This window comes from Coffea arabica, chromosome 7e (genome assembly GCF_036785885.1).
Source record: "Coffea arabica cultivar ET-39 chromosome 7e, Coffea Arabica ET-39 HiFi, whole genome shotgun sequence".
Lineage (NCBI taxonomy): Eukaryota > Viridiplantae > Streptophyta > Magnoliopsida > Gentianales > Rubiaceae > Coffea > Coffea arabica.
In genome coordinates, this window is record NC_092323.1 from 9,705,440 (window position 1) to 9,719,289 (window position 13,850).

At 36.8% G+C, this 13,850-nt stretch overlaps 2 protein-coding genes across 3 annotated transcripts; both read right to left on the reverse strand.

The window, feature by feature from the left end:
- Positions 1–1,384: 1,384 nt before the first annotated feature.
- Positions 1,385–6,848, reverse strand: LOC113701375 (la-related protein 1C-like). The gene is made up of 6 exons (XM_027221989.2): positions 5,740–6,848; positions 4,796–5,378; positions 4,575–4,725; positions 4,349–4,439; positions 2,682–2,753; positions 1,385–2,420 (listed from the first exon to the last, which is right to left on the reverse strand). The coding sequence occupies exons 1-6, from the start codon at positions 6,346–6,348 to the stop codon at positions 2,121–2,123; spliced, it is 1,806 nt and encodes a 601-aa protein (XP_027077790.1). The 5' UTR covers positions 6,349–6,848; the 3' UTR covers positions 1,385–2,120.
- Positions 6,849–9,524: 2,676 nt separating this feature from the next.
- On the reverse strand, positions 9,525–13,251 carry LOC113702173 (uncharacterized). 2 transcript variants are annotated; one of them, XM_027223209.2, is made up of 5 exons: positions 12,731–13,251; positions 11,535–11,650; positions 10,990–11,047; positions 10,780–10,857; positions 9,525–10,229 (listed from the first exon to the last, which is right to left on the reverse strand). In XM_027223209.2, the coding sequence occupies exons 1-5, from the start codon at positions 12,927–12,929 to the stop codon at positions 10,036–10,038; spliced, it is 645 nt and encodes a 214-aa protein (XP_027079010.1). In that variant the 5' UTR covers positions 12,930–13,251; the 3' UTR covers positions 9,525–10,035. The 2 variants fall into 2 exon arrangements, with proteins under 2 accessions (XP_027079010.1, XP_071915524.1); XM_072059423.1 differs by having other exon boundaries at positions 9,525–10,218; positions 12,731–13,067.
- Between the last annotated feature and the right edge of the window lie 599 nt (positions 13,252–13,850).

Below are 13,850 nucleotides of genomic sequence, written 5' to 3' on the forward strand. Positions count from 1 at the left end.
ATAATTTATTTTTTTTTTGAAAGTGCTAATTATTTGTCCTCTGTATTTTGCAAAACAGTTCTGGACAAACGGATCTACTTAGACAGTAGTTGCCTTGTTCTTATGGTATTGTGCAAGGACCATTTGTGGTTGCTTTATTTCTTGAACGCACGAAGTTGTTCCTTGATAGTTTAATAATATTGGACAATTTGACATATACTACTGAAGTGTAGTATAATGTTTTATTACTATTCTTCTTCTTTTGAAAAATAAAGGTTCAAAGAGGAGGGAAGATTATCCGATTCTAATAAGGCCACAAGAGCATTTCTGAGCGATTTATAGGAGCGACCGTTATAGATCGCGCTTACAAATTAGAAGATGGATGGGTTGGCTGGTGGTGAAACTTGGACGGAAGCTGCCCTCGAAAAAGATAGGCGAACATGGACTCAAGCCAAGATGCGTGAACCAATTTTGCCAAACTTATAATTGGCAAAAAAGTTCAACCAAAGGACACAGAAAAGACGTTTTTTGCACTCAGTTGTCTGTGGCTCATTATCGACTGGTGCAGCAACGTTTGGCCACCGGCTCCTTCCTCATTTACAACCAATTTCCACGAGGACCTTTTGGCGTTTACTTCCAGGGTCCCTCTGAATTAGATAATAATAATGTTGTATGTGATTAATAATAATGGCTATATACTGATTTGAGTGACGCTTTTTTGGGTAAACTTAAAAAATGTTTTAACCATTCAAATTGTATCTTTATTTGCTAAAAAAAAAAAAAAATAGAAAATAGAGGGACGCTGTGGGGATTCAGGACGAAAATTGTCTTCGCCCGATTCATCAGCACAATACTACGTTTCTAAATTTTTTTTTTTCTAAACGAAAAAGATGTTTAAGTGCAAAAGACTTGTTGATAGAAACAACGATATAATATTTTCAACTGATCATAATTTTGTTGATAGAGACAAGAATTAGTGTTGTGACCATCCATACGAACGTTTCTTTGCGTCAGAAATTCTACGAATATCACAGCATGAAATTATGTATAGTTATTACTATGATTAGTTTGACGTGAACGCTAATGAAAATCGCGGCATGGCATGGCTTGGCTCTCATTTTCACTACTATTTCTTCCGAAATATTGACCTTCTCCAGTAAGGCAGCCTCTGATCAAATATTCCACAATCGCTATATTCCCAAAATACAACCCCCTGCTGCCAGTGCCGCCTTCCATAACATGGCGAAAACTTCTATAGCTTTCTTCTTGTTCTGCCGCACATTCAAACATCTGATCACGTACACATAATTAATTTTCACCATACTCACCATGCACACAGGAACCTAGGCAATTTAAAAGAGTAATTCTTGAAATTCCCAACAATAATTAATGCATACTTCCAGAGTCGCACAAATAATAGGGGTATCAAATATTTATATATGCCCCGGATATGTCCCCCACAAGAAAGGGCAATTTATGCAGCAAGTTTTCCAAATGCTATAAAGGTCATACAGAAAATAAATCTCAAATATAATACTCGGAAAAACCCGCCCCTTCCCACACCCAAGAAAAAAAAAAAAAAAAAGGGGGCACAAACATGTCACCATCTCAGGGCAGCAGAAGCAGCTGCACCCCATCATCACCCTTGTATCCAACAAGAGAAACAAGAAACCTGCAACCTCAGTCACCCAACTTCATGTGCTTGCTTACCCCTCCAAGAACAGGAGATCACCAAGCCCCAAAGATCATGAAAAAAACGGCTGAGGGGCTGCACGGGGAAGTTGAATCAAAATTCCCCGCGACTATCAAACACATGACAAACGACAAAACAAGATATAGGAAATATTGATGATCCCCAAAAGGAAAACACGCATACATCCCCAAAATACTCCTCAAAAATCTTCTCATAAATTTTTACCTTTGTTCCCTTTTTATTTCTAATTAAACGTATCCTTTTGTTTGTTTCCCCTTTAACTCTTTTTCTGTCTATGTGCCTGGTGAGATATCATTTTCTTATCACACAACAGCAAGAATTGACTTTCATCGACCATGTTAGTATTCACCACTGCCTGCAGATCTTTCATCCCAGCGTCCAATTTCGGAAATATCCATCATGCTGAGTCTATTATGAGCGGAACCTCTCATTTACTTGAATTGGGGGCTGATGTTGGAAACCCAGCTTGAACTGCAACTTGGCTTGTCTTCTCACCACTAGATTGCTGGGAGAGGCTACTCCACTCCCCAGATGAAGATGGACTAAGGTACGTCTCACCATAACCCTGCTTTGCTGTCTTTTCATCTAATGCCATACTTTGGAAATTTAAAGCAAGCATGTCCTGACTTGACTTTTGCATGGATTGAGGACTTGAAATGGTAGAATACTGAACAGAAGGTGGCATTATCCATTTTGTCCAGTCATTTCTCCTCCTGACTTTCTCGCCCTGAAAGGGAAATGGAATAAGCAGTTAGTAACTTCAATGAGCATTCCATACCATCCCCAGCTTGCAAGTTCAAAAAATTTGTATGTTAGCTGAAAATGCGGACGATACACTGAAAACCATACTCCACTATAAATTAAAAAACACGCACCCTCCCTACTCCTTCCACAACCCCCTACCCCCGAAAAAGAAAAAACCAAAAAAAAAAGGAATAAGTGGGGGAAATGGAAAAGGAAATGCTATGGACAAAGTAAGATAGCATACCTCCACTTCAACGGCACCTGAGGTTCTTACAGAATCCAGAATAAGTTGAATATTGTCTGTCAGCTGCGTAACCTGTCAATGTGCAAAACAAAAGTCTAGTAATGGCAGATGAAATAAAATTTGCCTCTCCTCTCAAATGAGCATCATACACAGGAATCAAGAAAATCACAGGCCTCAACTACTGAAGTATAAAATGTCCATGAATGAAAAGCGTACAAATTTGATAATCCTTTCAATCACACCAGGAAGCAGATTAATGCAAAAGTTCAGCATGCATATAGCACAAATACATTTTGTAAGTTGAAGCTTGAGAGCATACAAGTCTTCATGTTCATTTTTGTGCAGCAATAAAAGGTTGACCTATGTCAGCAATAAAAGAGGAAAAGAACGATATCAAAAATATTACTTCACTACGAGAGAGATTGAACATATTGAAAAATAAATCTTCTCTGAAGATGATATGAACTCCTTATCCATCATAAATTGTTTCCCTCTCTAAAAGAGCATCACTTTTCTCCTCCTTGCACGTAAAACAAGCAAGACACCGACATGGCTACTTATGTAAGCCTTAGCTCTGACACACTATACAGTGAATATCCACCCAAATAGTGCCATCTATGGCGAATGATAAAATCCAAATAATTCTAATCATGTTGAATAATGAAAAAAATTCCAAACAAGCACCAGAACAATTATTGTCCTGCATCACACTCACCTATCCTCAGAGGCTTTTAAAAAAGTAGCTTAAAATGAACTTGCTTGTGTCAAATCTGCTTTATGCTGACACAATATGTAAGCAACACCATCAAGTAAGGAAAGTTAAAACATGTACATGCCCCAAAATAACAAAACAACGCAACTAAGTAACTCTACAGCAACATTAACCTCTGAGAGAGACTGTAAAATACAAAAAATTATGGACAATTAGCAAAAAATAAATAAATGAAAGTAAAGAAGGCATCTAAAAACACATAGTTCATTGTGCTATCTCTACAGCAAATACCAGGAAAGGCAATTTCCATGGTTATAGAAGTCCTAATTAATTCAATATACAATACTACGTGCTGCATAAACATTTTGAGCTTGAATAATGCATCATTGCTTGTTGACTGGCAAGTTGTTGGGTGAAGGAAGAGCATCAGAACAACAAGTACAGTGACATATACACACCTAGAAGCAAAACACTGAACATGAAGCAATTCAAATGAACTTATGTCGGTTAAGAAAGAGGAGACCAACTATCCTTTTACCGCTTATAGACCTCAAAATTTCCCTTTCCTTCTTTTCCACCACTGTGAATTCTTTCCACAAATTCTTGCAAACATAGCACTCAAACTAAGTACCATATCCTTTACCTCCTAATCCAAATTATAATGGAAAAAAAAAAAAGGGCAGACTTGAAATCTTATAAACAGAATAGCTGATAAGAAAACAAGATTTGTCAAGCAAAATTCCTAAAATCAGCGATCAGTTGAAGTGACATAAAGCCACGACTGCTGTATACAGAGCACAGACGTGTTAAACGAAGTAGTTACTATGGCCCACACCTCAATGCGACCAACAGTGATGGCAAATAACATATCATGTATACTTAGATGCAGATTTATGCAAAAGAATGCATCACCAAAAGAAATGAGAAATGATAAATTATTCTCAACCAAACTCACTTTTTTGAAGCTTGCTATTAATTTAATAGGAACCCAACCCTGGTCATCCATATTCTGTCGCAAGTATGTATCTTTAACCAGATTCTCATTACTGCAACCAAAAACAGGTGAATGGGCCAGAGTTCGCAATCATCAGTTGAAGAAATTAAGCACAAGGACAATGGTGTAATGTAACACAGCAACAGAAATTTACTAATCCTACACAATGTAACATTTAAATGAGTACCTAAAATAATATTCTATCTGATTCACTATCTTGGTTTGCAGCTGGGGATCTGGAAATGGAAAAAAAAATGGTGCCATTGGAGGAACCATAGGCACAGCTCTGAGTGACTCTGGATGTGGCCCTGGAAGGTAAAATACTGTAGAAGGCACATCTGCAAACAAATGTTGAACATCAGTACAAAGCCAAGCACAAAAGCTGAAATTGCTAGGATCATAACTCACCAGGATAAACGATAGGGGTGCCAAAAGGGCGCACAGGCATGGGTGTTGGAGGCATAAAAGGTGGAGGTGTAGGATGTGGGCCCCGGATGAAGGGCCTAGAAGCCACTCTCTGTGACTGCATGTGGGTATCTCTGCCACCACCAAAACTTCGATTAGGATTCCAATCTTGGTTTCCCCTGTCCTGATCACCTCGCCTCCCCCCATAGCCATGATGGTGAGATCCATCACCACGAGGGCCCCCACTGCCCCTTTTGAATGAATTTCGCTGCTGCTGGTGGTCATTCCCACTATGAGACTGAGAACCAACACCTCCCCTTTGCCCTCCCTCCCGATGTGAAGAATCGGACACAGGATTAGCAGTTTTTCCAGAATTATTAGAGCCAGTTTCCACCCCTGAAGACCGTGGAGAAGGCAGCTGAGAAGGGCCACCATTGGCTGATGCATTACTGCTTGGATTCCCACTACCACCACCACGTTTCATAGACCTCTGTCTGTTATAAGGCGCATGGTTTGGGGTAGAACTAGAATTGGTATTAGCATTAATCCCCTGCTTATGTGCAGAAGGTGATGCCATTCCAGTTGCCTTCAATAAAACCGCACATATAAGAAAACAAGGGTTAAACTAATGTCAGCACATGCAATTTAAGTACTCTTTCTTTAGTTCTTCTTTAGGGTAGCAACTGGCATCCTAATACGCACCTACATAGAACTGCAACTTACAAATTCTTAATGAACTGTAAAAGTTTTGAGTGGAAAAGTTATGAGCACAATACCCGTGCACTACCCAAGCTAGTTATATTTTTCTAATGGAGTCGCACATATTCAGCATTAGCAGTATATACTTAACCACAACATTCAGGAAAATTCCTCAATAATATCTAATCATTGAAAACACATTGAAAACAAAATTGAAAACTGAAAGAAACGAATGCAATAAGAGGAACCTGCGACACCGGAACTGATACATCAGAAAGAGTTTTAAGAGACTCAGAAGAAGATTTTGGAGAAGCCCGAGTTGATTCAGACAGAGCAGGCCAAGAGAAAGCCCCCATGACGGGACCAGCCTCAGTAGCCCCATTGGAAGGCTTATTCCAAGCCGGTTTCTTTGCTCCATTGTTGCCTCCGCTTCCATTGTCAGAGCCTTCTGGCTGAGCATCACCGGCACAATCTTCAGGCAAAAAAGAAGTCGTAGCTGCTGCTGCTGCTGCCGCTGCCGCCCCAGCCTTTGAAGGGGATCGATCAGATTGCTCCTGAGAAACACTGGACAGAGAGGGAGAAAGAGGAGGAGGAGGAGGAGGAACGGAAATCCCCACCGTAGTAGCGACGGCGGCAGCCGGGGAAGAAGGAGAAGAAGAGATTGTCAATTCAGAATCAGCACCACGAACAATCTGAGTCCACGGCGAAGAGACTCCACCGGCGCCGGCGCCACTAACCCGTCGCCGATATCTAGGACTATGAGTGCCAGCCGCGGCTGTCACGGAGGCATCCATGGCGGAAGAGCCTCGAGGAGAGTGATGAGCCGTCGAAGCAGGGTCAGAAGCTGTAGCCATCATCGAGAAAAAAATTAGGGTTTACTTATTCTAATAAGCCGAATCGGGGAAACTTTTCCTTTTCTCTTCCGAAAACAAGGGTTTCCTATATTCCCCTAAACCCAAAAAAATCGAAGAAAGCCCTTCTCTCTAATTAGGGTTTCTCGCTCTCGGATTAACCTCGTCGTCTACTGATCACCTACCCAAAAAACAAAAAATAATCATCAAAATTTTCTTTAATAAAAAAATAAAAATAGGAGGGTTAATTTAAGGTAAGAATGAGAATATTGGATTTTGTTTCTTCTTCTTTTCCTTGTTTCCAAAAATATTGAAATTTGATGAGATCGCGGAGGATCCGATCGGAGCCTTCAATAGCAGCTGCGACGCTGAGAGACTCTCCTCCTACCCAAGAAAAAAACCAGCGGAGACGCAAGACACCAGTTTTCTCTCTCTCTCTCTCCCTCTCTCTCTCGCTCTCACCCTTTCTTCCCGTCGTATTAATTCTTTCCTTCTTTGCCTGCTTTGTCCTCTAGGGAGGGCTACCGAGTTTTGGTTGTCAAGTCAAAATTACTTTATTATCCTTCTTTAAATTTTCTTTGCTTTCCCTCAAGAATCAGGATTTGTCTTGGGCTGTGGGGACAACGAAGTTAAAATTTTCGTCACGGCCACACTTTGCTGGGTTAATCTCTCTTTTATCCCTTGAATTTTGGATTAATCACACCTTACCACCGTACACTGACTATCATGCTAGTGCACGTGAGAGTAGTACGACTATTCCAAACATTCAAGGGGCTATAGTGTAACGTAACGCAGCGCAATATGCCCATTTTCCTTTTAGCTCTTTAAACTTAATTCTAGTTTATATTTGTATTTTAAGTATATGTAAATCAATTATAGCGTTAACATATTTTTAATTCTTAAAACCAAATGTGTTTTCTCCAAATATATTTTTAACAAAAAACTCATGTAGCTTTTTAAATTGAAATTTCATACTGTTTCACGATAATTTCAAAATTTCTTTGAGATTTTTTATTTATAATTTATATATTTCAAGGCTAGAGTTTTGCAACTTATATTGTTAATTTTTTTCCTAAAAAAGCTTGTTTACCATAACTTCTTTTTAGGTTTATATTTCTAACCTTAGGATCTTTAATTTCAAATAAAATGGAAGTGAATTATGTAGAAAAATCAATAAATTTGAAATTAACAAACTTTTTTTTTAATTTATCAACATATCTTTTGTAAGCACTTTGTCGAGATAACTTGCCTTCACAGTATTAGCAATACAAGTCCAAATACAAATTACTATTTTCTTCTCCTTTTACAAAAATTAGTGTTGCACTAAAAAGCGGCTATCTTTCATCTAAGCATGGCTACTAGTCAAGTGAATTAAAATTTTTAATTACGAACGTATCATAAAATACAACATCAAATAACTACGGTATTTAAATTGTATTTTCAATAATAATAAAAGGGCAGAAATATCATTAGACTCTTTTAAATTTTTTTGGGGGTTTTCAGTTTTCTAACGTTTGACTCGTTGTTTTAAGGTCAAGGTGTAGGGTTCAGAGTTAGGGTGCTAAAGCTTGCTTAGGGTTTCAAGTGTCGGGTACTAAAGTTAGGGTTTCAAAGTGTATAATTACTTCAAAACTTAGGGGTCAAAGTGTGATTGATCTAACTTTGAATGGGAGTAATTTTTATAATTTGATGTAAAGAGGACCACTTAATATGGAAAAATAGTTTAAAACATCTCTCAGAATTTGTTAAATGAATTTTTTCGTTATTTATATTTAAAATAGTAACTTTACCTTCTTTACAAAATCAAATCAGTAAAATTTTGTTCTTATCTAAGTTTTCGACCACTTTTGACCCGGAATCCATCATGTGATTCACCTATGATTATTTTTTTGAGGGATAAAAAGGTTAGATTTCATTTATAATTAAACAAATGACTCGATTCATGTTCATTTTTACCTCTAAAAAAGTGAAATTTGACTAAATCAATATTCATTTTTGCTTGTAAAATAGTGAAATATGATACTTTTGTCAATAAAAAAGAACTGCATGTGAATCACGTGGCGATTTTAGGCTAAAAAGTGGTCAAAAATTTAGATTGAAATCAAATTTTGTTAACTTAAATTTGTAAGAGACGAAAAATTAACATTTTAAAAGTGAAAAAAAAAATTCATTTGACGAAATATAAGGAATATTTTGAATGATTTTTTCATTTAACATTTTTTTACTATAAATAAAAAGGTTCGAAGTCGGAACCTTTTTTACACATATTTTCTTCGAACCATCCAACCTATCTCTCCCGCTTTTAACATTGTGCTTCTTTTTTTCGGGGCTTCCAAGTCAAAGCTTTGACTTTGTTTTTCAGGATGAATATTTTTAATTAGTTTTGGAAACAGAAGAGTCCATTGCTCTTAGCAGTGGCGAAGCCACGTCCATCATAGGGGATGCAATTGCACTCCTTCATTCAATTTTTAAAAATTTGTAGCATATGCTATAAAATTCTAGATTTTTTAGTATTGTTCCTCTCTTGTTCCCCCCATAATTTTGATAGTAATATTCTTTCTAATCTTGCAACTGTCTTTCAAAAGTGTTAAAACCTTTTACAATTGTTCTTACCATTTCTAATGGAACATAAAAAATATATATATATTACACAATGCTACTTTTTTTTCTTTCTAATATTTTCTATTATGTAACATTGAACTTTTTTAGATGTTCAATAGTACAAATTACAAGCAAAACAAACATTCTTTTGACGGTCAAGTTCTGTACAAGTTACTAGCCTGATTTATATACTAAATCTTTACATTTTGCAGTCTTATCCACATTTGAAAATTCTATGCAATTTTATATAACTATTGCAAATGGTTAATTACAAGTAGCAAATAACTTATTTTAGAAAAAATTGTAATACTAGGTAAATTGATTGGTGTACTTATGATAAATATTTAATTATACTAAACATTTTTAAACTAACACATTTTAAACTTAAGCTAATATTAATTTTCCAAACGAAGAATTTCACATGCATCGAAACATGCAGTAATAATGTGTCAAAGGGTAGTATTACCTTTGAAGTAAGGGGTACACCTTACCACACAAAAATTATTTGAATCAGGTTTATCAATCATAATTGATCACTTAGCACAATTATTACTCCTACCTTGTATGACAAACTTAATCAATGTCCGAAGAAGTTTATACTACTATTACAAACTCATCATTGTAACAAAATCATCAGGGTTTACAAATGCTTAACCAATTCATTTCTTTCAACAAATACATTAATTAACTCAACAATACTAGGATGTAATTTAGTATCTAATTTGTAGGACTGCCTGTGAATCCAACCCTTGAGCCTATTCATGAGTCATGTCATTTCCTCTGCGTCATCGTGGCCTTCTATACGGAACATGACAATGACCTCTAATGTTTATTCTCCTCCTGAACAAGGTCTAAAATATGCAACTTATTGAATTGGTTAAGTTGATGTAAGGCTTATAATTCATGAACATTCTAGTATGCTCCATTGAAAGAGAGTTGAGGAAGAAGACAACGCCTGTGGTGCAGAAAATCAAAAAAACTAAATGGTTGCTAGAGCCACATAGAGCAGATGATTTAGAAAACACATCAGTGCATGCCAAAATGCAGGTTTCGGCTTTCGGCCGTCGGCTGCATTTCTGAGAAGATATCAGTTTAAAGTGGCAAAAGTAAGACAGGGCATGGGATGAACTCGGCCAGCAGGTTTGCGTCCACATGCTTGGAATGGATGGCCTCCATGCTCATAACAACTAAATCCAAATTCATATCATCAGCAACCTCACCGATTATGGCTGTTGGCTGCTTCCCTTCCCCAAGTCGCTCTAGCAACTTGAATTCCTGGAATCCACCTAAGATATTCATGAAACATGAGAAATCAACAAAGAGCTGTCACTTTGATACAAATAGCCAGTTATTTAGACGGACGACAAATCACTGATGGTTAATGTTCAGCCAAAAATAGGGCAATGACTATAAAGTAATCAAAGTTGATCATAAACCTTTATGCCTTTTATGTTTGCCAGCATTGGAAGTAGATACTTTGTACAATGCTTCTGTTCTTACAAACTTGGAAGGAAAAGGAAAAATCTCAGGTTTCTTATACAAGGTGAATTAAACTAGCCATTCTTGAAAAGATTTATCAGCTTTTGGTATATACAAGTCTTTGAAAAAGCTTTGCAGGACAAGCACTAGAAGGTGGGAGATATGTAGAGAATAATATTATGAATGCCATCTTAGTTCCTGATGCCTCCAACTAGTGATGATTAGCACAGTTGACATGCGGACATGTGTTCACTACATTTCTTACAAGGAGTTATCTGCATGTGCAACTTGGAGGACTAATGCCTTTTCAACTTCAGAGCAACTATTTTTTGTTAAATTGAAACAAAGCCAACATACCTTCAGATAAATGCCAACGGATGCTAGACAGCTGTGTTTCATGCTCTGGATATGATTCCTTCACCTTTTCATCAATTACTACAAAGAACAAATAGTTGTACGTTATTTGTAATGTTTTAACAAAAAGGACCGTAGGACTATAAGTGATCTGAAAATGTTGGTATCCAACAATAGTTAATTTGTACCGAAAGGAGGTCTCAATAACCATACCTACAACTGTTATTTCAGCCCCATACTTCTTTGCTAAAGTGGCAGTAGTAGCTGCAGCCTATATATACCAAGAAAAAGACTAAGCTCGGTAAGCTAACAGCTGGATTCAATACAGTCATGTGAGTAGAAAAATATTGATGCAAGCCGTATTTTGGTGAGTAATCCCACCAGATTTTACAAAACTATAGAGCACAGACAATGAGCAAATAAGTGATTGAGATTGATACCAAAATGTCAAAGTGCAAACTAACATTCCTAAGTTAACTGAAAACTTCAGTACATCTTTTAAAAAGCATATCTGAAACATCCATCAGTTCTGCACAATTTGGTGAATAGAAACTATTGAAGTTGAAACTGATATCACACACAAGAAATCACCATTCAATGAATTGAAAAGGGAAAAAGAAAGAAGGCTTCCAACGTAGTTCAGTGGTTAGTAGACAGCTAAGCAAAAGAATACAATTCAATCACTGAGATAGACTGGTATTGTAATATTCATGCCAAAAGAAAGTGAAAGGATGAGGGGGTGGGGGTTGGAAGTAAACCTGTCTTGTACCCTCAGACAGGTAAGGATTCCGATCTGTAATTGGAAGAAGCAGATGCTTGAATTGACTGAAGGAGTCAACAGCCGGGACTTCAGCTTTTACTGCCTTTACTTTCACTGAAAAATTGAGGGCATATCTTAACCAAAAAAAAAAAATCATGTATGATCTAATTGGCTCCAGTATTTTTTAATACTGCATGAGAGACAAAAATAGGAAATTTCTGTCATTTGACAGTCCCAAATGAAACAATGCAAAGATTGCTCTTTTCGAACTTTTTGCCATGGTTTCCAGCTCTATTGAGAGTCACATTTTGAAGTTTTCCAAACGGAAATCTCCAAAGAGGCGAAAATTAGAAAGAGGAAAGACAGCAACTATTTTCAATCCAGCTTTTTCCACATAGTGGTAAACTAAGAATCACAAAAAAGCAATAAGTCTAAACCAGGAACAGACTTTCTGTAAGCATTGTTGAAGGTTTGCTGAACACTGGTGGCCTTAGATCAATACACGGAAGCTCTTTACGACTATATGGAGTTTAGGACCATCCATACGATGCAGAAGAACTTTACCCATCAAGAATTGTCCTTTCATCGCATTATTTATTTATTACTACTAGCAAAATTGTCAAAAATGACAGATCAATCTGCTCAACTACTTGGAAAAAATAAAGGAAATAAAGATTAAAAAAGAAAACGGCATTTAAAAGCTCCAAACACGGTCAACTATCATATCTTAACAAGGACATCCAAATATCAGCATGCATGATGCAGCCACATATAGGTAAAAAGAGTAACGATTCAATTTGAAGCTCATGAGAAAAATGCATCTAAATTCTTGCTAACCATTCCCAATTTAACACACGAAGGCTATTGCCTTTTGGCAATCAGAAAGTAAGAATCATTGTGGACAGGGAATATTCAGATTTATCATAAAATTTGAATACCTGATGGAGATTGAGCAAGCTAGTAATTTAGCTTGGGGCCTTTCCCTTAATATGCAAATAATCAATCGAACAATAAGATAAACAAATAGAAGGAATTGGGTCCTGCCCTCATACAGTAAACAAAATAAAGTAACCATTCAAATTAGCAGTCACGGAATTGAAAATAACATAAATCAAGAGAGTCCCAAGAAGTCAAAGCTAATTGCAACCAAAAATAAAAATTTTAAACAAAAAAAAGAGGGGACGGGTGGTTCACCTTTATGTCCAAATTTGCGAAATTTGGAGAAAAAGGAGAGCTTGGTAACTTTATAATTGGGGTGGAAAGAAGAGAAGGGAAGGGAAAGAAGAGAATTGGAAATGGAGGGCAATGGAGGAGGAGTTAGAATTGACTTTCTCAAGTTGGGATGCGAAGCTTCAACTGGAGCTGCTGCCATCAAGTAGTGAGCAAAAGCCATCGAATAAAATAAATGGACTACTCACGCTTGATTCTTGACTCAAATCAATATTCAATACCCCTTGTTTCTCTTTCTCTTTTCTCTACTGACAAGTGTTCCGTAGTTATAAGGTATGCTGCTGCTGTGGGAGGAGAATTGGTTTGATGAGCAGGCTGGATGGGTTCCAGAAACAGCAGAGATGGTGGATGACGCAGCTAAACAGCCAAAACTAGTAGTATAGTATAATAAGCATAAAGGAAGTAACTAGACGTGGCTGCTTAGTGCATTTGGGGAACCGTAAGCGGCGGAATGGGACGAGCTTTCTATTATCAGCGTCATCATTACCGAGACGAATCTGACGGACGATGCCCCATAATGCTTTGTTTGGTGTCCTTTTCCTTCTAAGGGTCCAACGCTGGTTTGTCGCACAGGCGTCAAATCAACTCATTTATGCACCATTCAAGGACCTATCTGTTTGGCACTTGAATTTTTTACCAAGTTTATCTGGTACAAGTTTTTTTAAAAATTTTAATTACAGTAATTTTTAAAAAAATTTCAAAAATTTTAAATTATATACTTCAAAATATTTAAAAAATTACAAACTTTAAAAAATTTTTAAAAAATTTTTACAATAAATTATAATAAAATTTTAGATAAACATCTAAAAAACTCACTTGTCAAATGGGGCCAATGTAAGTTTAAGCCCAAAGGAATAGTTCATACTTCAGAAAACTTGGACTATTAACTATTGAGTAGGCCCAAAATCATGACAGGTGATATTTACTTTACATTCGAAATCTTCATCCTTGCATTGACAATGTAGAAAGTGTGAATCTATGCTACTATTATGGGTTTGTTTGGATAGGATATTATTTGAAATATTATTTGGAATAATTACTGTAGCATTTTTTGTGATATGATGTATATGAGATAAAAAGGTAA